This window comes from Gymnogyps californianus, chromosome 1, assembly GCF_018139145.2.
Source record: "Gymnogyps californianus isolate 813 chromosome 1, ASM1813914v2, whole genome shotgun sequence".
Taxonomy (NCBI): domain Eukaryota; kingdom Metazoa; phylum Chordata; class Aves; order Accipitriformes; family Cathartidae; genus Gymnogyps; species Gymnogyps californianus.
This window is the reverse complement of record NC_059471.1, coordinates 186,340,546-186,363,390: the sequence shown is the minus strand read 5'-3', so window position 1 is coordinate 186,363,390 and position 22,845 is coordinate 186,340,546. Positions and strand designations below refer to the sequence as shown.

Below are 22,845 nucleotides of genomic sequence, written 5' to 3'. Positions count from 1 at the left end.
TTCTGTTAAAGACCAGTTGGGAAAAAAAACACTAAAAAGCATCTGTCGCAAAATGCAATGTCAAATGCATTTGACCATGATGGTCCAGGTTCTCTAGTGTCTCAGTTGCTGCTCTTCTGTTGATGTTGTTTCAGATGTGCTTGTTATATAGAGTTAAAGATCGGACTTGTGGGCTTTTGCTCTGAGAGATGATTTAATATTTTATGCAAAGTGTTTTTAAATTTTCCAAAGATGTTTTGTCAACCCTGATTTGTTTGAATGTGACCAGGATGTATCGTGTTTACTGTAAAAAAGAAGATGCCGTGAGGTTAGTAGTGCAGATGTGCAGTGGGAAAAAGGCAGTAATCTGGAATGACTTCCAATGCAAAGCAAGAGACTTCATCCAACTTCTCTCTCATGCTGAATGAGATATTACTTGAGTATGTACTTGAGTCTAGACTGAAAACCATTAAATGTTTGTTGGGCCTTTAACACTAAGTACCAGTATCTCAGTCGTAGGTATCTACAGCTTCTAAGTGGCCACAGCCATGTGCAGTCATCAGACTATGCCCCGTACAGTCATTTAGGAAAGAGGTAGTCCCAAGAGTACCGAGTACAGATCTCAGCTCTAAGCTCTGTTACTGGGTGGAGAAACAAAAGCTGTGGCAACTCAAGCACTATGCACAGCCAGGGCTGGTGCATCCCAGTCAGAGGCTATTAGTCACTGATATTTGTCATCAGCTGGTTCCCAGAGACAGTTTTAGCAAACCTCTTGGACTCCCCGGATGGAGCCTCTAAGGTCATCCTCATTTTCCTTTGCTCTTTCATGCCCTAAATGGTTAAATTATTCTGCTCATTGGGCCAGCGCACTGAAAGGATTCAGTTTGTTTGCAGCCTGAAACATTTGTACAGCTTTGTAGTAACATTTTGAGACAAATGATCCACAAGAACTTCAAGGTCATTCCCGACCGAAGAAATTATGTTCAGAGCAGTCCTTGGGGCCCCTGTGCAGCCTCAGCACAGGGAGACGGGAGGTTGTGCCGGCAGGACAATGAAAGTCAATGGATTTCAGCTTGTGCACAGCTCCTCATTTGCCTTGATTTAAAGGTCCCAGTCTCAGTCCTTTATGGTGTATTTAGGCTTCCTTATAGGCCTCCAAGGGACCGCAAGCTTCTTTATTCCTTAAAAGTATACCTTGTTGCTGTAATTGAAGCCGTTTTGTTACTGTAATTTCTCCCTAATATTACAGTTCTAGTCAAGTGTTCTTTCCCTCTGGAGGCATCAATTATTACAGGTTTTGAATAGGCCTCCCTCCAGTACACATACTTCGGCTCCCAATGCCAAAATCAGGTCACTGCGATTCTCTTCCCTAATAAAACACGGTCCCGTGTTTCTTCTTTCCAACCTGATGTATAACATGTACTGGCGACTACTTCCACTTCTTACCACCCTATTTAAAACTCCTGCCATATTTAAGAAAAACTAAAGAATACTACAGGTTTCATGGTATTTCCTGCATTTTCTTAGTTTTCATTAAGACATTGAATGTCCAAAGTCCAGGGAGAAGTTTATAGGGTTTATGCAGGTACTGAACCCATGTAGATGTGTATGTTGGTGAGGGAGCAGGGGAGGGAGCCGTAGCAGTGCTCTTCGTGAAAGATGTTCAGCTGAAATGAAAATGGCACGGGGTTCATCGGCTGACCCATGTGTGTGAACTGCAGGTTTTTCTGTAAGTTGTGGTATTTCGACACCTGGTCCCCACAACTCGATTGGACTCAGTAGTGAGTCCTCACTGCTGTGCGCCCTGTGCCTGTTTATGGATTAATCTGCGTGACATCTCTGGAGATGGGGAGGAACAAGCTCTGTATCACAGACTGAGAAGTGAAGCGTGGGTTTGTCTCTCCTTTTTTCGCACAGCCATGAGAAGCAGAAGCTGTTAAGCTCCAAATGTCACCTGCAGACTCCCTTTAAATACGTATATCAGCTAAAGTTTCCCATTTGCAACCAGGCTAATACTCTGTGTTACTGGATTCATCATGCTTTATTACAATTATTTGTTTCACAGTGTTCAAACCAAGTGCAGCTTTGCATTTTTGTGAATGATTCCCCCGTGAAACCCTAAAGATGCTTAACTCAGATGGGTGCATGTAGTAGTTATTGCTGCACCATCTGCCCTAAAACTTCCACTTTTCATGAGATGCCACTGCTGGGACATCTGGCACTAAAAATATGTTTTCTGCATCATCTCACAATTGAGGAGGATGCCACGGCTGTTCAGCTCCACAGGAGATTCCTTGAAGCATCCTGCTGTTACCTAACAGCTTCTGCAATGAAGCTATGGCACTAAACTGGCCAGGGAAGGAATTATGCTATTAATGGAAGGCTGTGTTTTTGCTTTATGGCTTGGATTGCCGTTAGAAGGGAGTGGCACTTGTGTGATGGATTGATTGATGTGTAGCCAGTCTGTCTTATATCCTATAAATCAATAGTTGATGTGATAGGACTAAAATGACTATGTAATATACTGGAAGTCAGCTTCTGTTATCCAAAAGCAAAAAAACTGCAAAATCGATGCACAGCCGTTTTTCTCAAAGTTTGGTATGTCTTACTGAACTGTTTCTATATAGCTTGAACCTGCAATGTCCTGGGATTTCCTTCTTAATTCACAGAATATTTTCCCCCTTAAAGATGCACACAAAATATTGTGTCTCGAGACTGGGCAGTATGAGTAGATCATACAGCATAAGCATGTCCTACAGTACGAGTATGTCAGTGGCTTGGTGCTCCCTTGTGCTACACAATTTTTTCCATCCTTGGCAAAAGCCACCATACGAGCCTGTGTGTTTTCTTGTAGGAGGTGGAGCTGTGCCGCATTAGCAGCCAGGAGAAGCTGGGGCTGACTGTCTGTTACAGAACCGACGATGAAGAGGACACGGGGATCTATGTCAGCGAGGTAAGGACATGGCAATGGGGAGGAGCATGGGAGATGCTCGTGCTGGAGGGCTGAACGTGCCAGGGAATGTAAGAGCAAGTGCTCTGAGACCAGAGCGCAGAAGTGTCGGCCATCAGCCAGCGCATGTCACTTTCAATTCATTTAGATTATCAGTTTAAATTATGTTGCCCAAGTAGTGTAATTATTACTAGTGAGCTTCTTTAATGTGAATGCTTTTAACTACAGCATCATAGTTAGGGAAGTACAAAGCAGTCTGAGCATGGTCTGAATTTTGAAAGAAATCTGCCCTTAAGATGGAAATCAGGCAGAGTTTTTAAGGAGAAAAGCGCCTTCTGTACACCCTGCTTGCATTCTCCCCCTGCCACAGCCTCGGTAATCATAACAGTGGATAATCATTATTTTATTATTTTATTATTTGTGGTTTTCTTACAGTTGTGGTACACGCAGACATACCACAGGTGGGTGGAGAGAGTAGCTTGGGAGAGAGGAGTATGTCGGAAAGACTAATAATTTTTTTTTCCCCAACAAAAAATAGTGGATACTAAGATGTGATGAACCCTCAAGTTTTCATTGGCTTCACCAGGAAAACATGGTATCCAGCACTTATCACAGGGTGTTAGTGTTTCACAGGGTCAGTCCACAAGACTTCCAGCAACACTAGCTCCCTTTGAGTCTCCAGCCGCTCAAAGGGGTTGTTTTTCTGGATAAAGCAGAACTCATGTGAGTCCAAGGTCACTGGTGAGTCCAAGCTCACTGGTGATTGTCCTGTGTGAACTGTGTTCCCGATTTGTCGTTTTTGTGACATGTTGAACCAAATTCGGACATTAGGAAAAGGTTCTTTACTGAGAGGGTGGTTGGTCACTGGAACAGGCTCTCCAGGGATGTGGTCACGGCACTAAGCCTGTCAGAGTTCAAGGAGCATCTGGACGACACTCTTAGTCATATGCTTTAGTTTTAGATAGTCCTGCGAGGAGCAGGGAGTTAGACTTGATGAGCCTTATGGGTCCCTTCCAACTTGAGGTATTCTGTGATTCTGTGATTCTAAATTCTGAGTGAAGCTCATGGACAGAGATTGGTAGAGAGAATTCTCCTACGTATCAGTGAATGGGGATGAAGGCAAGATTGCACATTCGCAGGCCAGCAGCAATGTCAAAGAAGCTGCAGAGCCCAGCCTTGGAACAAGAATGAGGAATTAATATAAAACTACCCAAGAATAAGTCTTCCACCAGTTGTATAAGTGCTGCTGTTAAAGTCTGTTTGACCTTGTGGGGATGAAGAAAGTGCAGGAATCACTTAATACACTCCAGGATTATATCTGAAATGTTCTGTTTTTTCTACATGGTAGAAATTTCTCACACCTTTTAAAGTGAATGTAATTATATTGTCTTTTGTACTTGATTAAGCACTTCAGAATAATTCTTTTTTTATGACAATGCACAGGAAGAAAACAATATCTAACAGCTGTAGAGAACGTAACCTGCAAACCAAATGCTAACTCAAATGTTTGGTTTGAAAAAATAGCTTATGGCATGACGAGGCAAAATAAATGATTTAAGATAACCATCAAGTGAAAGGTGATAGATCAAATTGCCCTGCAATGAACAGTAGGTCATTGCTCAGGGATGAGGTACAGTGACTTTGATAAACTGTTAATGGAGCCCTAAACATCTATTTAGGTTAAACTAACTTAAAATTAACTGACTCAGACCAGGAATGATATACAGGACCTGTGAGTGATCTATACGATATAGATCCTTTGGGGTTTTTTGCTGTTTCCTTGTGAGCTGCAGAATTCCAGAGGAAATAACAGATTGATAACGGAGATAATAATTTAATAGTAAATATTTCCATGAAAGAAAAATAAACCTGCTCTTTTCCCAAAGACAGGCTCATTTGTATAGAGGTATCAACTGCTGCAGAAGCACCTCAGTCCATAGTGAACTTCCAGAGAACAGGGACTCTGTCATTAATTCTTAGTGCTCTGACAGCTGAAGGTTAATGCCTGATGGTGGTATAGGAAAGTATTAATCTGAAAATCATATGCTCCCAACCCTTTCTGTCTTTAGGCTTTTATCTGAAACAAGCTTCTATGATTATTTAAAGAACTGTTGATTTTATATGACTCTAAAGGAAACTTCAGATTGCCTCTGTACAGAGTAAAAATGGTACTTTTTCTAACTGTGCAATTGTGCAGCTGTTATCATTTCCAGTAAAAATCTTTCCGTGTTCAGTTACTGGATATTGTCCTGTGCAGGTTGATCCAAACAGCATTGCTGCCAGAGATGGCCGGATCCGTGAAGGAGACCGCATTTTGCAAGTATGTGACAATAGACTCTTCCTTAAACTCTTTCTTCAGACAAACGCACAGTGCCATCTTCTCTGTGGACTGTTAATGAGGGAAGGTAGCTCTCTTTGTTACTGTGATCGATGAGAAAATCCATGTCTGTTTTTTAACACAATAGCCGGGAGCTAGGGTGCATGTACTGAAAAATGAGAATGACAAACTCGTTCTGGCTCATGCCCTTATGTCCTGTGACTTTTTTTGCCATATTTATTAGCAAATCTCATTTCCGCTATGTTCAACGATCGCGTAAATTTGGGTAAAACTCACTTGTGCTGAGCATAGATGGTAAGTTTTCATACAAAAAATGTGCTGTTAGTGAAGGATGACTTTGAACATACTTGAGGAGGGGATTCATTAGGCTTTTGTTAATATTTTCTTTCCTCCACCAATACAACATTGCTTTTCTGAGTTCTTTTCTAATCCACCATCTTGGCTTTTTTTTTTCCCCTTCGTTTCTATTGATCCGCTCATTTAAAGAGCAGTGTACCTGTACAGAGAGGGAAGTAGCTAGAATGGCAGTGGGTTTCTGTTTTCAACTGACAGTGAATAGTACATTTTTTGCCCTAGTGACAAAATCACAAAACAGCTACCAAAAATCAGTAGATTGGAAACTCTTTGCTGTATTGTAGCATTTTAGTTCTGGTTCCCAGTTGATTTCCCTTGTATTTTGACCTTTTTTCACTGAAGCCCCAAACGTAGTTCCTGGTGATGGCAGGTTGCTTTTCTGTAACCCATTCCATAATTGCCCTTCATTAATTTAGGCACGTGAGCTTTCAGGTTGTCGCAAGATCAGCCTGTTCCTTCCCTCCAGTATTTTCATTTCTGCAGGAAATGTCTTTGCTGAAACCTGTACCTGTATCTCTTACGCTGCTATCAGCTTTGGGCGTCTAGCTAACACAACAGGGTCTACGAGCTGGCTTACCAAGTGGCCCATCTTTTAGAGGGGAGATAATAAGTTACATTTTAATGTCAGGGCTCACTCAGGGGCTGCTGATTTATTCTCTGTGTGGTTGGGAATGTGAAAACGTTCACAGGACGAATGGTGTTCTTCCCCCCAGAAGACACAGACACCACAGTGCGAGGGCAGTGAACTCCTTGGTGGTACTTGGAGTGATGGGACCACATCATGGGGTGCAGCTAGGAGTAGAAAAGTCAGTGCACTGCTTTCTGTGTCTTTCTATAGAATAACTACTGAAGAAAGCAAACAGGATATAATGATATTTTTAACTTTCAAAAATCAGAAAAAAAGCTAGTTTATTTGACCGAGTAGAAACAACTTTCATTCCTACTCTATGCATTTCAAAATAAGGAAGTAGAGGGTAGGTTCATTTTCTTCTCCTTTCCTTGCTTTCTAAAATATCTGGGTGAAGTGGACAGCCAACAGAGGTTCAGGCAAATGTTCTCCAGTTCCTAATGAAATTCATTTCAGTTGTGAGTAAAGACTCCGGGGGTGAGAGAAAAGCATAGGTAATTCTACCATCCTTTTGTAGACTGGAGCATTACTTTAATGTCAGTGCTGATATATAGCTATGAGTTTGATCATTAAAGTTAACACCCAGAGAGTTATGTGGGGTTTACTTTCATATCTGAAAACACATTGACCCTCTATCTACTCTTATTGATGAGATAACTCAGAGAAATAGAAGGTGACAGTGCCATTACAGGGGGATTACACTGAGGCTGGGAGAGAGCTGGATGCTTGAGCATGGGGGCATTTTCTGTGGGTGGCGGATGGCATTGGTTAAGGCTGGGAGGGACGTTCTGTTTTGTGTATTTCTCACCAAATTACAGCAGATTTCCTCACATTTTTGAGGCTGAAACTGTCCCCTTCTCGTTCTTACAAACCTCACACCTCTCCCGTCACCTTCACAGTCTCCTTAAGCATCCGAGAACAGCCTGAGTATTTTACGTGAAATGTTGCAAAGTCAAGGGAAAGGTTTTATGAGGACAGTCCTAGTGAGACTTGCCTAAACCTCTGCTGTTTTTAGCTGTGACACTCCAGGCTGACAAGTGCTGTCCATGGGAGTGAGATGCTGTGGGGCAGGCTGAAGCCCTGCTCGTCCCCCATGATGGTGCAGCTGGTGTGGGGTGGGCACCTCCAGGCTGTGTGGGGCCAGCAGCGCTGCCGCCTCCGGGGTCCGCGAGAGGCGGTTGCTCAGCTGACAGGAGTTGCCGGAGCAGCCACCGCGGCTGGGGGTGTTTTGCACAAGCTGGAGATCTGCTCCTGCACCTCTGTGGCTGCATCTCTGCTTTTCAGGTTAGGGCATCTTTGCATTACCAAATGGTTGTCTGGTCTCCCACAGACCACAGCTATCCCTTAATGTAAGCTTTGAAGGGTCTCAGGCATTTTACTCATTGCTGGTTAGATAATCAGGGTACACTGGGGTTTTCTTTGATCTGAATTAAAGCTGTGGTTTGGAGTCAAGGCTCTCAGGCCAAACATACGTGCAGAAGTGCAACTTTCTCTTTACTTTTCAACTAGGAAGTTCCTGCTGTTTTGAAATCAAACCCTTACAAGATTTTATTTCCCCCAAATATTCAGATCCTTCTGCCTTCCAGTTTTGTTTTCACCCATTTTCAAATAGACCAAGGGGGGTTTTTTGTTGCCACAATGAGAATAATCCACTTCTTGTGCTGTGAATTGGACAAAACCAAATGCATATGGAAAATAAGATTTCTGCTTGATTCCCTCAATAAAGGCTTTTGGACAATGCAAAATGTGTTTGTTACCATGTAGTCATGGACCTGGCTGTTTTAATGAGGTGACAGAATAGGAGAAAGGTAGCAAGAAAAGCATGTTCTCATTGGAGAACCACTTTTATTTTGATTATCTCCTTGTAAGGGGGTTACATATGTTTTGTGTGGTTCTGGATACTAAGCTGTCCACACAAATATGAAATGATTAAATGGAGCAGCAATAAGCAGTGGCCTGTAAGTATTGCCTGGTGAGAGATAATACTGTAGCTCTCTAATTGGCTCACTACCAGCATACAGTGTGACTGATTTCAGCTGTAGCATTACCAGTCTTGCTTCCACCAGCACTATTATCTCAGAGTGACACTTCCATTACTCTGAACGGAGAAAGATGAACGTCACCTGTCAAGGGCTGGTTAATTGTGTTGCTAGATGTATGTTACCAGGGCGCAGGCTGGACATTTATGAACATAACTGCTTCCTCTGATGTCCACCATCCTTCAACGATCGATACGGCTCTTACAGTAAGCGCGTAATTGAGTGAAGGCACTTACGACTGAGGGGCTGAAGATGAGCCCGTTGTGCGAGTTTCATTGTCCATATATTCAGCACAAATGAGCTGATATCTGCCCTTTATTGTGTGTTGCTTTGTGGAAATAGAAACTAATGTGCCACTTTCATTTGTTTTCTAGATAAATGGCCAAGATGTCCAGAATCGAGAAGAGGCAGTGGCGTTGCTCTCCAGTGAAGAATGCAAGAAAATTGTGTTGCTTGTCGCAAGACCAGAGATGCAGGTTAGACTAAACAGATGCACTGAGCCAGAACCTGGGTTATACCATACATTCACTGTCACTGTAAGTAATGAACTGCTGAGAAATAGGAATGCCGAAGTTCCTGACAAAAGGAGGAAACAGATAATTGCTGAGCTTTGCCCCTGTTTAGCCAACAAAGAAAATAACATAATATTATTAGGGCTTGTTTTCCCCAAGCTAAGCAATTCCTTTCCAGCAGACAGAGTAAGCAGGTACACAAATAGAGCTGGCAGCACCATTATGATATTAATAAAATATGAAGTAGAACTTGAAAACTATGTATTACTCGTTAGATGATTCTTATTTGTTCTGGGGATAAATTTCCCATACTTACTTCAGTCATTTATATGAACTTACACAAAGCTGTAGTTGATCATTGGTGATGTCTCTTTTTATCCTATGTGCTTATAAGCAGGCATGTAAACTATTCATTTATGTACCAGTTATGGGACTTTCACTACAATACCATTCAGCAAACCTGGGTCTAATTGTTTTCAAAGCACCCCGGTCACAAAAACGTGCTTGTATCTTGGGAGGTGCATTTCAAAAGCTTTTAGAAACATCTCTGTGGTTTTAAAAATAAAATTATGCCAATGCCAAAAATCTTGCCATGCCAAGAATTTTTTATATCATTGCAGGGGGCAGATGTTAGGTTAATCATCAGACTAAAGGAGAGGTAGAGTGGAAGAAGAGTACTGTTCGTACTTCCCTTTATATTCTGTTTATAGGCCATTGCAAAGCAAAAAGACATTATATTGTCACTGTTCTCTCCATCTGCCAACAATTCAGAGTAGGTTATGTTGCCATTTGTCTCTCATGCTATTGATCTGATATTCTCAGTCTCACTAGCTGCATACTCTGTATAAATTAAATTGAGTAAGTGTAATTCAGTGCCACTTGGAATCTCTACTTGAATACGGTAGTTATGAAAGATTCACAATTTCAGCATTCATTTCCTTTATGTTCTTCAGGAATCTAAATAATTCCCATAAAACTGGTGACATAGTACAGCAAAAAAAAGCCATGCCTCAGTTTTTATTGCAAAATTGTAGCCCTCACTAGAAGTTGCAGAAGTTTTGAAAGAGTTGTTTCAATATTATTCTTACTATTTTTCACTAAGATTTTGTTTTCCAATAGGTAAACCCATCCACTTATAAAATACATGCCCAGGGAAAGTTCATTCTCTGTATTTGTTTAGACTGGTCAACATGAAAAAGTTATATCAATATGAGATAAGGAATTACTTAGCTGGACCAATATAGGTTCCCATATGGATGCTCCTTTCAAATTATAAAAGCGTGTTTTGGTTTAGGTTTGGGGCTTTGGTGTTGGGTTTTTTTGTTTAATTTATGTGTTTTAAGAACATATTCATACAAAACTGAAGAAAAAGCCGTAGTGTGTCAGAAATCAGGCTGTCCACATGCTGATGTCTGCTAATTGTGTTGCTTTGACTCTGGTAAAAGACAGCAGGATAAAGCAGGCTTTTATTTCTAGATAGAAAACGGTAATGGCAGTATTGCAATCTTGAAGGGTGACTACTGAGCACATTCATTTGGTAACAGGGAAGAAAACCTTCTCTGACCATTGCACAGTGAATACCGATGAATAATTAAGTTTTGAAACAGAGCACCGGAGGAGTGCACAGCCTGTTTAATATGTAAGTAAATGGCACAAGCATGTGCATTTACATCCATGTGTGTGCACACAGTATATGTAGTGCACATGTATACTAAGCCATATATTATTTTTATTCTAAAAGCTGTAACATAACATAAGCATTCCCATTAGTTAGGTACTGGGTCTGACACAATCAAAGCAGCAGATTTGCCCAAGTGAGATTCATCTTTCATCCTCCAGATTTGTTAATCTCTGCAATTTCCTCAAACGAGGAAAATTCAGCTGCATCCTCTATGGCAGAGGAAGTCTGTGTTCATGCTTTACTTGGGGGAAAAAAGCAAACAAGACAAGTAAACAAAACTAGTGGCCAGTACCAGATATTTCAGAGAATGGTTTGAAAGTCCCATTAAGGACAAACATAAAAATTACATGCCCTCAAGAAAAAAAGCCTCCTTCTAATCCCAAACTGTTAGAGGCTGGCTTTGCCAAGGGAAATGGTGAAAGGCTTATGTTCTTTATAAGAGGGGAGAGTTCATTGGCACGGGCAAAAACACATCAGAGTTTGTGAAGGAAACAGTGGTTTCCTGCCAGTATTCAGTTAGAAGTACCACACAGCATCAATCACTCCTTGTGTAGCTTTGAACTACTACTTGCTGGTTTGGTGTAACTTTTCTGATTGGCATCTATGGCCAGAGCTCTCCTGGCTTTGAGGCAGTGGTACTTCCTCTGCTGTAGGTGTTGGCCCATGTCACATTGCTCTTGCTGTCTTGGGACATGAATAGTTGGTACTCTTGTAATTGTCTAATGCTGAGACTTTTACCTTTTAGCATCTTTTTGTCACCTTCTTCCTCTGGTTCCTTCACCAGCGGCAAAACATAAGTGTTTCCTTCTGCTACAATCTCGTTGTAGCCAGGAGTGCCACTGACCAATATTTTCCTTTTCGACGCAGTGTGCCGTCTGGCAAAGGATTACAGTTACAAGTGGATGTGTGCCACGTGCACACACGCACAATGAACAAAATGGGAAAAATAGGATTTTAGGCCAGGGATGCCTGTTTTATCAGTTTAGAAAGATGTGAAGGGTGCAAAGTGGGTGCGGGAAGAGGATATACTCACTTGACAGAAAACATAGCATCCCTTCCTGTCCTTTTGCAACACGGTCTTCACCAAATGTCAAAGTATTGTTTTACACTTGGGGAAAAAACCAAACAAACAGATAAGCCTTGCTTCCAGGCACACTGCGAGAACAAAAATAACCTCCCTTCAAGTCACCGCATCTTTCTGTCACCCTCCTCTGTTTGTTTGTTTACCTGGAAGATCAATGGGAAAACGGTGACAGAAATGCAACATAAGGTTTCTATTGAGGTGGCGGCAGCAGGGCACAGCGCTGGGACGGAGGTTGTTAGAGGAAAGAGCCCGGTTGCCTCCTGGCCCTATTAGTAACGTTGCCGCTCTTTCAGCGCAGGGGCTCTCAGCGGTAATGAACATGACAGCTTCAGGATTATGCGCTGCGCCTTTCATACCTTTTGAAAGGAAATAATGTCTGTGCTGTGCAGTCTCCTTCATTATGAGAGAAAATCAGTCATACTGTTTCAAGAAAGGATAAAAGACATGAGAGTCCCATTTTTTTTATCCTTCTTTTTCTTCTTCTCTTTTTGAGATGTGAACTCCTACCGCCTGGCTTTCTGAAGAGAATCATTAGGATAAAAAGAACTAGTCAAGCATTGCGATTTGGGTTTACCCTGTTTTAGCATGTGTCCTTGCTAACATAATATAATGTACTAATGTATTCTTTGCAGCTGGAGGAAGGGTGGCTGGATGATGAAAGGAATGAATTCTTAGAGGAGTTAAACTTGGAAATGTTGGAAGAGCAGCATAATGAAGCGATGCAGTACACAGCCAACGAGGTGGAGCAGGTAGGACTGCTACTAAACATACCGTTTGAAATTTTGCTAGGTATACTTTTTTATTAATAGAGAATGAAATGATAAGCTGTAAAATGGAGTAAAAGGCTTTGATAGAATTCTCTCTCTAAAATGCTGTGAACTCCGACACGCTGTAGGTAAGGAAAAGGAGAACAACAGGTGCTTAGGCCCAGTATGACAAGTTAGCAAACAATTTAGGAGGCTGTGATAAGTGCAGATTTCTCATTTTCTCTGAACTCGCAGAATAATATTGCTTTCCTTCTTTAATTCTGAAGTGTTTGGGGTTTATGTTATGTTTTATGTCAAGGGTTTTTTTAATGAATTGTATCAGTGTAGCACCTAGAGCTCCAAGCTGGGATAGGTGCCCCTCTTGTTGTATGCATGCAAGGTATGAGCCAGCCCTTGCACCAGAGAGCTTGCAAAACAAGATGGAAGAGGTGTTTAAAATAAACAACAGGTGTTTTGGTAATGCAAGTGTATTTTTCTTATACTGACAGCACACAGCTCAGCATTTGTTTTGTTAATGGAGACAAATAAGCATATTGTTAGCATAGTCTCAGCTTGCTGCTATCCCAACTTCTACCTGCCCATATATGTGCTATAAGCTGTGACTGTGGCAAAGATGCATGTGCATCCCCAGCCATACAGTTTCATCAAGGGATGGGTCTTCTCAGTTGTACTTTATTGTGGAAGGCATAAGTGACCTTATCCACTCCTGGATCAGATGATCTGTCAGCATGCACACCTGTGTGGAGCCAAAGAAATAAAATCCAGCTTCATCTCCTGGCTTCTGCATATATGCAGCTGCTGAGAAACTGTTTTTCCACCCCCAGAAATTTGTGACTTAGAATTTTTTCCCCATTCTGAATTGCTCGAAAGCAGAGCCTGAGGCATTTTTCTTTGAAGTGAAGAGAGGGAGAAAGACTGTGAGAGCCTTCCTTCTTCTGGAAACCAGGGAGCTTATTTGGCTAACAGGAGACCTGGCTTCAAATACCTCACTGCCTGGTCCACACTGGGGTCCTGAAAGTGCATGTAGCCTGTTTCCGCCTCACCTCCCCTCCAGCCTTGACACTGGGCTATTGACTAGGTGATAGCTCCTATTAAAGCTATTCACTGTGCATAAATTAAATATTCATTGGGACAGAGGCCCTGACAGAATAATTAAGTCAATTATCTGGAATATGATAGATCAGATTACAAATCCTTGATCTTATAAGCATTTAGTTATTTACACAAAGTGGAATAATTCCAGGGTCAGAGGTGAAGGGAGCCTTGCAACAGGATTTATAGTGGCCCTTTAGTTATGACCCTCTTTTCCAGGCAGTGAGCCAAGCCTCAGTTTCCCAGGTTAAATGTGCTAACTACTGCACTGCTAGCTACTTTGAACTGATATTTGGCATCTTGTTTATTTTTTTAACCACAAATTTTATCTTGGATAGCAAAAGATTTCCTGTCAGAAAGAACACTTGTTCTTTGCAAAGCAATTTCCTTTGCACAGTGACATTTTCAGACAAACCCCCACTTCTGGTAGAAATTCTTGAGCAGGTCTGTCTACAAACCCCTACTAGCCCCTCACATGACGTGTTGGGACATCTGGAATCACTTCAGAGTTGTGACCTTCTGTTCCCAAGTTCTTGTCAAGCTTTGACTTTTTTACTGAATTTGGGTTGCGGATAGTGTTAATTATTGAACAGTGGTGTTCTGTGAAGTGGTTTCACACAACCCATTGAGATTGTTTATTGCCCATTGGGATCTTATACTAAAGATAATTTTTTTTTTTCCCCCTATTGAGATTTTATATTACTGTAGAAGAGAGCTACACTTGAAGAAATTATGATAACTTGTGCTCTGTCGGTGTCTGACGTTGGGTTGCTTGAAGTAATTCTAGGACAGCCAGACATTTCTTTGCCCTTCTGATGAGTAATCGAATCAACGAAATGCAGCTTGGTGTGTAATGGGGCGTCAGTAATTTGTGACAGCTGCTTTCTCTCTAGACTCTATGTAGTGACTCGGCAAGTCGGAAAACTGGCTCTTTACTCCTTGTGAGGCTGGGAAACCTAGAAGTTTCCTGAGGTGAATCACATAATCCCTTGGAGCAATGAAACCACTCTCGTTGCAGCTGCCAGTGGCCAAGCTGAGTATCTTCAAGCTCCCCGGCTGGCCATGGAGATTTCGCTCCAACACCAGCCTTGATTTTGGTGAACCAAAACACAGTCCTCTGACTTCGTAATCATCTGTCATCAAGAATCTTGCGAGCTGCAGGAATGAATACACACTATAGCAGAATATCCTTCCAAATAGGAGTCTGTTTTACAGAATGCCATTTTAACATGTAGTGTGAGCTGTCACAGAAAAATTTGGTATGGTTTGTAATAGAAGAATCACGTAGATGATAGTCATGTCTTTTCTGTATGTTTTTGAGCCACTCTGTAGAATTCAATCAAGAATTGTATCTTCTCTGTATAGAGTAGTCCAATAAACGTCAAGGAAAGATGTAATTCTCCATTTTTTATAACTCATTGTATTCCTTCCCCTTTACAACATTGCGGTTCATTGTGCAGCAGAGATAACTTTCAGAAGAATACCGTACATTTGCCATGCAGAAATTCTTATCAGTATCATGGAATATATCAAAACCTATTAAGAAGAGAAAGAATTGGATAAAAAAATTCATTCTAGTTCATTCAAAGCTGAAATGCAGTGAAAATATCTGGGGGAAATTCTTTTTTGAGAGAGGCCTGTTTTAAAAGAACAGCATTGTTTGCAGAAGAGCATTTTCCCTTTTAGTGCACCGCTGAAATCAATCCCAGTCCTCCCTTGTAGTTGGAGTACCTCGTGGTTAGCCTGCCACTGGAGATTCTTCTCACTGTGGTCAGTCTCCCTCTCACTGTCAGAGAATGACCAGAAAGCCCAGTGGCTACGTTTATTAAAAACTTCGACTGAACCTCACTGCCTTCAAACTTTAGTAGCAGTCTGGGTTCTTAGTCCCAATATACATCATAAGTTGTAAAAAGAGAATAGAACAATGCCTGAATTCCTGCAAGATTAGCCATTTTATAGGCATCAATGCTTGCTGGAGCTGAAATGCAGAATCTTTTGAGGTTCATTTATTGCTTGATTGTACGCACCGCCAGGTTTGCCTTCTCATTATCTGAGTTCTCACTGCAAAGATGAAGCCTAAGGAGCCCTTTGGTATTTCAAACAGAAGTAATTGTAGAAGAGATTGACAACAGTACGTTTGAAAACAAACACTTTGTTTGGAATAGATAATAGATAATACTGACAAAAGCAACGCACTGACAATTGGAGACTATCTCTTGTTTTTCAGAAGGGACTTAACCTGGAATTAGGCTTGCTACCTTTCAAAATAAAATTGTCTCATGTTTTAAAAGAATGCTCAGTCTGCACATGTTTAGGAGCTATGGCAAGCATGACAAGTCCAGGACAGAAATGCCAGAGGCTACCTTACTTGAGTCACAGTGGATTTTTAAAAAAATTATCTCAAAAACATGCAGTACAATAAGTATCTGTATTACTTTCCATTTTCTTAATTGAACTAGCTGCAAGTATCCACATACTGGGGAAAGATTTAAAATGATATGGATGTCTGCTTTAGGTTGAGAAGAATCTGATTGTACAGGCACTTGTTTGTTCCTGACAGGGAGGGGAACCCAAAGTGACTACCTGACATTCAGGTGCCTGTACTATACATACTTACATTTGGTCAAATCAGTCCCACCCCTCTCATTTCTGTTAGACTGGAAAGATGGAAAGATGGGGTTTGCTTTGTTTACTTCTTTTGTGTCTGTGTGTTAATTATGCGTATTGTAACTTGAGTAGATGGCAGCGTATTATATTCACTCAGTCTAAATCAAGTGGAAGTTGAAGGAGCAAAGTTTAAATTGTTGATAAAAGTGGTGTGGAAAACAGGAGCCACTAATTCTGAAAGTGTTGATTGCATGGACCTGAACTGTAAAGTCTGTTTCCAACTATACAAATAGATACATTAAGGGATTTTTTTCAGAAGTGCTCAAATATATGCTTTTGGTGGAGTGGCACCGTGCTGGAGACATCAGAGGAACCATCATGGAGCTCAGCTCCTGTAAGCTGTATAACTGTGCTAACACATTATGGATAAGCCACCCTCTTTAGGGGGATAAGATGTGTTTAGTCATATGGATGCAAGTTGTGCTATGTCACTCACCCTCAGGGCCAGAGAGCAGATCCTGGCCCTCCTCATTTGCTAGTGTGAATGGAGCCCTGCATTTGGGACAGGCACCCAAATTCCTGGCTGTTCTGCAGCACGGCCCTCCCAGTGTCTGGTGGAGCTGTTCTCCCTCATGTCAGTAGTTATTTTCCAGAGCAGTGAGAAACATGGGTTGCACAGTGTAGTGGCCGGGGTGCAGTGTGGGTGACCCAGACTGGAGTCATTTCTCTGCTGAAAGGTTTGGGGGCAGAGGAGGTCAATACAAGCTGGAGCAGTTCCAAAGCAGGTGAGAGAAGGGACCAGAATAGCTTAAGTAGCAGCACTCACCTGGATGAGGTAAACTAGAAAAAAAACAAAATTAAACCTAAACCTCCAGCATTCCTAGTGAATGCCTTGGCCACTTGGCTGGTTGGGGTGCTCTTCTTTCTGGTTACTCTTGGTTTTCAGGAAGAATTGTCTAGACATTGGGTTTTTTCTCTGTGTAAAATACGACATTTTGGAACTCTTAAAAAACAGGTGATGTGGAAAAACATTGCATTCCCACCACTTCTCCAGCTACTCCTGAAAATGGAACTAAATTGTTGCAGCTACTTTGGAAAAATATAACAAGAACCTTAATAAAAAATCTTCCAATATACTTTATACACCTTCACAGCAATGCATAAGCTGAGGAAAGAAAGAATGGATAAATGATAATTATAGAACAATTCTGCAATAGTTAGTTATTTGGAGTGTTATTGGTACTACTCTTGTAGTGACAACAAGATACCCTTGTTTTTTAAGTGGATAAGTAGAAAGATCTGAGAGGATCTCAGATGGGGAAAATAAGTACCATTGAATTTTTAAAACTTGCAGAATTTTCATGAAAGTCTGCCTTTGTCGCTTGCAGTTTCGAAATCTAGCTTCTAGAAAATTCTGACCCTACAACATCAAGAAATATTGACTCTTTGCATGATCCCTTGAATAACACTGAATACATTCTTTCCCATGACATTTAAATTCAAGGGGAGAGTTCCTCCCCATTTGGGGAGAGTGAGAGATAGTAATTGGCACATTGCCGGTGTGGCTGCCAAAGCTACATGAGAATGATACATTTATTGTGCATTTTGTTATCAACTGCGCGTTGTATGTGCAAAAGGATGAGTGTAAAATGTATGCTACGATTTTAAAGAGAAGATTTTCTTTGCAGGTCTTGTCTGACAACAAATTGCTAAAACATCTTTTCAGAAATTTTTAACTGGTCTCTCACAGACACTGAATTCTCCTGGTGTTGTGTTTCTTTCAATATTTATTTTATTCCACTATTACGTTGCATTTGGGAGGTGGAGGTTATTTTTGGTTTTCTGAGACTAGGCCATTATTTTTTCACAACAATTGAAGAGAGGAAACCAAATGAAGGGGGTGTGATCATGAGGTGCACATGAAGAGAGGAGAAGGGATGAGACAGGAGACACATTTTCATCCTGGTTTACTGTCTGTCAAAGTAGAGAAAAAGGGAATGATGACAGTGGCCTCTGAGTTTGTTTTCTTTCACTGGGTGCACTGTAGCTTTTTTCTCCCTTGATTATTACTACCATTATACATAATTATGCAATTATACCTCCTAAAAGAGAAACGGCATTTGGTTGGTACTATGTACACTTAGATATTTGGCGAACAGGCCATATAAATTGCACTCTGCATGATTCTTTGCTTATCCAGTTTGAAAAATAAAAAGTATCTGTCTCTTCAGAGGTATTATCTCACATTCTTTGAGAATATAAATAGGTTGAGAATATAAATAGGTTAGGTACAATGAGTGGAGTGTGAATTAAAAAACAACAGCCTAAAAGCTTGACATTGTGCCCATGGCAAGCACTCAGCGTTGTTCTACACTTAATGGTAAAAGGCTGTTTTTATTTCTAAGGAACATAAACTCTAACTAGGGAACAAAAATGGTCTCCAGGGATGCAACAGAGAGAGGTCTACTTGAGCAAAATCCTAGAATTCAAAATGAACAGTCTTTTGGAAAAAGACTACTGAAAACAAGAAGTGTAAGAGAGGGCTGTGGAGGGTGTAGTGGAACAGGCTAGCCCTCTGCAGGCTTCAACCCTGCCCATCTCCATGGAGCAAACAAGGAGTTCACTGGTTAAAAAAAAACAGTAGTCTTTTTGCACCCTCTTAGATTGTACTAGTCATTGTTTGATTGGCTGCTTGCTGTATTTTTTTTAAGTGATACCAGTACTGAAGCTTTTTCCCAAGTTTGAGAAGATTTCAGCTCCACCAGTCTCTGGCCTTAATCCAGAGTCAAAAACAGTGCACCATCTGGTGATCATTATCTTTAAGCACTGCAAAGAGATGGCTTAGCTAGAGAGGGAAATATTTCTTTCTGGACTTTAGAAGATATGTCACTAGTGCTGTAATTCATCTACTTCACTCAGTATGGCCACCACAGCATGACTCTCAGAAATGTTTAAAAGCTGTGAGCAGTAGGACTGCTGTTTAGTGATCTGTTTTAATTTGGCTTAAATCAGATCCCAGCTGTTTAAGCAAAACAGAGCTGGAAAATATTCCAATGTAATATGGTCCACATTTGATAATCATTTTGGTTTGCTCATTTTTTTAGCCAAAGAAACATGAAGAGGAGGATGGCACTACAGACACTGCAACCTCGTCATCCAACAATCATGAGAAGGACAGTGGGGTGGGACCTACAGATGAAAGTCTGCGTAATGACGAGAGCTCGGAGCAAGAAAATGCACCCGAGGAGCAGAACAGCGCTACCCTGCAGAGCAAACGGGAGCTGGGCCATAGCCAAGATACGTTAGGAAGTGTTGAGCTCCAGTGCAATGAAAGCTTTGTGTCTGGGGAATACATTGAATCTGATTTCGTAGGAAACCCGGAGGAGGAATGCGAAAGGTTTCGCCAGCTGTTAGAACTGAAGTGCAAGATTCGAAACCACGGGGAGTATGACCTGTATTACTCGAGCAGCATGATAGAGTGCAACAGAAGAGAGCAAGATGGAGTGGAGCATGAGCTACAGCTACTCAATGAGGAACTGAGGAACATCGAACTTGAATGTCAGAATATTATGCAAGCTCACCGGCTCCAAAAGGTGAGGGATCAGTACGGAGACATTTGGGCTTTACATGACGAAGGGTTCAGGAATTATAACACCAGCATAGATGTACAAAGAGGCAAACTGGATGACATCATGGAGCACCCTGAGAAGTCTGACAAGGACAGCTCCAGTGCCTACAACACAGCTGAAAGTTGCAGGAGCACTCCGCTGACAGTGGAGCGATCCCCCGATAACTCTCTCCAGAGGATGATCAGCATAACCAACAGGAAAAACCTGAGGAGCACAATCGTGGCTAATCAGTCATCCTCAGGACAAAGCAACAGGGAGACAACCTCAGCCAAAACCAAACCCACTGAGCAAAACAGTGCTGCTGAGAACGCAGTGCTGGCATCAGAAAGCAGCAAATTCACAGACCAGGAAAAGCAGAGCAGCGAGCATATTCCCTACCTGTCTCCATATCACAGCTCTTCTTACAGGTACGGGAATATACCTGCTCATGCAAAGCATTATCAAAGCTATATGCAACTGATCCAGCAGAAGTCTGCTGTGGAGTACGCGCAAAGCCAGCTCAGCCTGGTGAGCATGTGCAAAGACTCGCAGAAGTGTGCAGAGCCCAAGATGGAGTGGAAAGTGAAAATAAGGAGTGATGGGACGAGGTACATCACAAAGAGACCAGTTCGAGACAGAATCCTGAAGGAACGTGCCTTAAAAATTAAAGAGGAGCGCAGTGGGATGACGACAGATGATGATACAATGAGTGAGATGAAGATGGGTCGCTACTGGAGCAAAGAAGAGCGGAAGCAGCATTTGGTGCGAGCTAAGGAGCAGAGGAGGCGGCGGGAGTTCATGATGAGGAGCAGGCTGGAGTGTCTTAAGGAAAGTCCGCAGAGTGGCAGCGAGGGCAAAAAGGAAATTAACATTATTGAACTGAGTCACAAAAAGATGATGAAAAAGAGAAACAAGAAAATCTTGGACAACTGGATGACAATCCAAGAACTGATGACACACGGTGCTAAATCTCCAGATGGCACAAGAGTGCACAATGCCTTTTTATCAGTTACTACTGTATGAACACAACTTCTTTCAGAGAGTATACTACCAGTTTAGGTAGAGTACGATTGCCTCGTTCAATGTGGCATTTTTATATATTTTGTGACTGTTTATAGTTTGACCTTTTTTGTAAGCAAAATTACCTGGTAATTTTTCATTTGTTTTTCATATAACGGTACCTTCTTTATCTGGCAGTCTTTCTTTATCCTGCAATATATTCATATTATTCATTTGTAGAAAAAAAAAAAAAAGAAAAGCAAAACAAAAAAAATGGAGAAGCCAATTAATTTCTTAACCTAATACATATCCTGTAAGTTAAGATCTGGATTTATTTCTCTAGTTTTCTTTTTTCTACTTTAGTAACAATACAATACCAAAACAAAATGCTTTATACTGTATTCTTGGCTTAACAAGTTTTAAAGTTTTACATCTTAGATTGCATCTGTTTATAAATCATATGCCACATCCCATCGTATAGATAAGAATGACATTTTTCCAACTACACATTGTACAGTACATTTAATCTGTAAATTGCAATTGTATTTGTCCAAGTAAAGTGTAGGTGGGCAATTCTCCTGTGTTATGTAGTGGCATTGGTCATGTAGCTGGGCAGTATGTGATAATTGTGAAGATGAAAGAGAAATAAATTATTGCTTATCTTTAAGGAAAAAAAGAAGTCAAGAGTTCTTTGATTTAAATTGAGCATTTGCCTTTAAAGGATGAGTCATTTCACTATGCATGATATTTACAGCATATAGAGATTTCAAGAACACAGAACACAATTCCATAAACCAGTTCTTATGAATTAGCTTTTCATTTTGCAGAACACATAGGAGTGAGTGCGTCTTTCTGGCTTCTTCTTACCTGCTACTATTAGTTGATTGAAGGATTCATTGATATATTACTGTGTTGTATGCTGTCAGGTAACTACTGTGGGTCCTTTCCGTGGCTGAGCTTGCTATTTGTTCTACACATACAAAACATAAACAGAGCATATGCGTAACTTTGAGCCAAATCTCGTGCAAGAAAAACTAGTGGTGGCTGTCACTGACATTTTCATAGAAGGTGAGTTAAGGAAAAATAGAGAATGAAAGGCAAGTAAATGAGTTGAGGGTTTAACTTTATTGTTGAGGAGCATCCAAGTCTTTTAGAAGAGCCCCACTGGGAGTTGGCTGGGGCTCAGGAGCAAGGGCAACTTGCTGTCTGGGTGCCTGATGGAGTCCTTGTCTCTCCATGCAGCGGAGGCACCTCGGCTGCCACTGGGGCATCTTCTGAGCTGCTGGCTGCTGGCAGCCCAGTGAGTTACGGCAAGCTGAAATGCCTAGTCTTGGGCAGTCAGCAGGGTCAAAGACTTTGCCTAATGGCCCCATTTTCCTTGTCACTGAGTGTGACTCACAGCAGTTCCTAACTGGTGGAAGGGCTTTTGATAGCAGGATTAGGTGCTGAAGTCACTTGGCTTCAGACTTTAAAAGATATGCTTAAAGATGCAGAAAGGCACATTACGGTATTTCCAAATTATCTAATTTTGGAAATCAGTCATTTGTTTTCTAACCACTTTTGGCACCAGTAGGCGTTGGCAGTGTTCTCTGCATCTCCAGGCATGTAAATACTGTAGGAACACTGCTCCCCGAGTGCTTAGGAAGATTATGCCACTGGCAGTCACAGTTTAATAATCAGAAAATTCTCCCCACCAGACTCAGGGAAACATCATGCTGAATCCTCACTAAACATACAGCTGTTCATGCGCAGTGAAAAATACTTCCACTGTTTCCCATTAAATTAGAAAAAGAGTGGAATCCAAGGCCAGAAATGATCATGGGGTGATACAGTATTGTTTCAAGGGGCTATTACCAGATTGTCCCTCCAGCTGAGCCAGGAAGTTGTCTTTGACCAACCTAAGTCATCTAGAAAGGTACACATGCTTTTTCTGGAGACATCAAAGCACAGAGATTTGACTGTTTCCCTCGTTGCATTCCAGTGATCACTGGAATGATCACACTCGTAAAAACAGGTCTCATTCCTAATTAGAGTTCAGCTGCCATCAGCTCCAGATAATGGCTGCTGTTATGCCTTTCCTTTAGACACAGTACTTACTATTTTCTTCCTGTTATTAAATCATGAATCAAGAGTTCCTCTCAAACTAACTATTAGGACACCCAAATTCAGAGAACAACATGAATCTTCAGAAAATGTAATATCATTAT

The 22,845-nt window shown here is 41.4% G+C and overlaps 1 protein-coding gene across 5 annotated transcripts in view; it reads left to right on the top strand.

Moving 5' to 3' along the window:
* The window catches only part of PDZRN4 (PDZ domain containing ring finger 4), a 255,192-nt gene extending 233,903 nt beyond the window's left edge, over nt 1-21,289 (top strand). For all 5 annotated transcript variants that reach the window (XM_050900193.1, XM_050900177.1, XM_050900183.1 and 2 more), the window contains 5 exons: nt 2,834-2,932; nt 5,187-5,249; nt 8,663-8,764; nt 12,198-12,314; nt 19,136-21,289. In XM_050900193.1, coding sequence (XP_050756150.1) covers nt 2,834-2,932; nt 5,187-5,249; nt 8,663-8,764; nt 12,198-12,314; nt 19,136-20,662 — 1,908 coding nt within the window. In that variant the 3' untranslated portion in view covers nt 20,663-21,289. The remainder of the gene's footprint in view (nt 1-2,833; nt 2,933-5,186; nt 5,250-8,662; nt 8,765-12,197; nt 12,315-19,135) is intronic.
* Nucleotides 21,290-22,845: the final 1,556 nt, after the last annotated feature.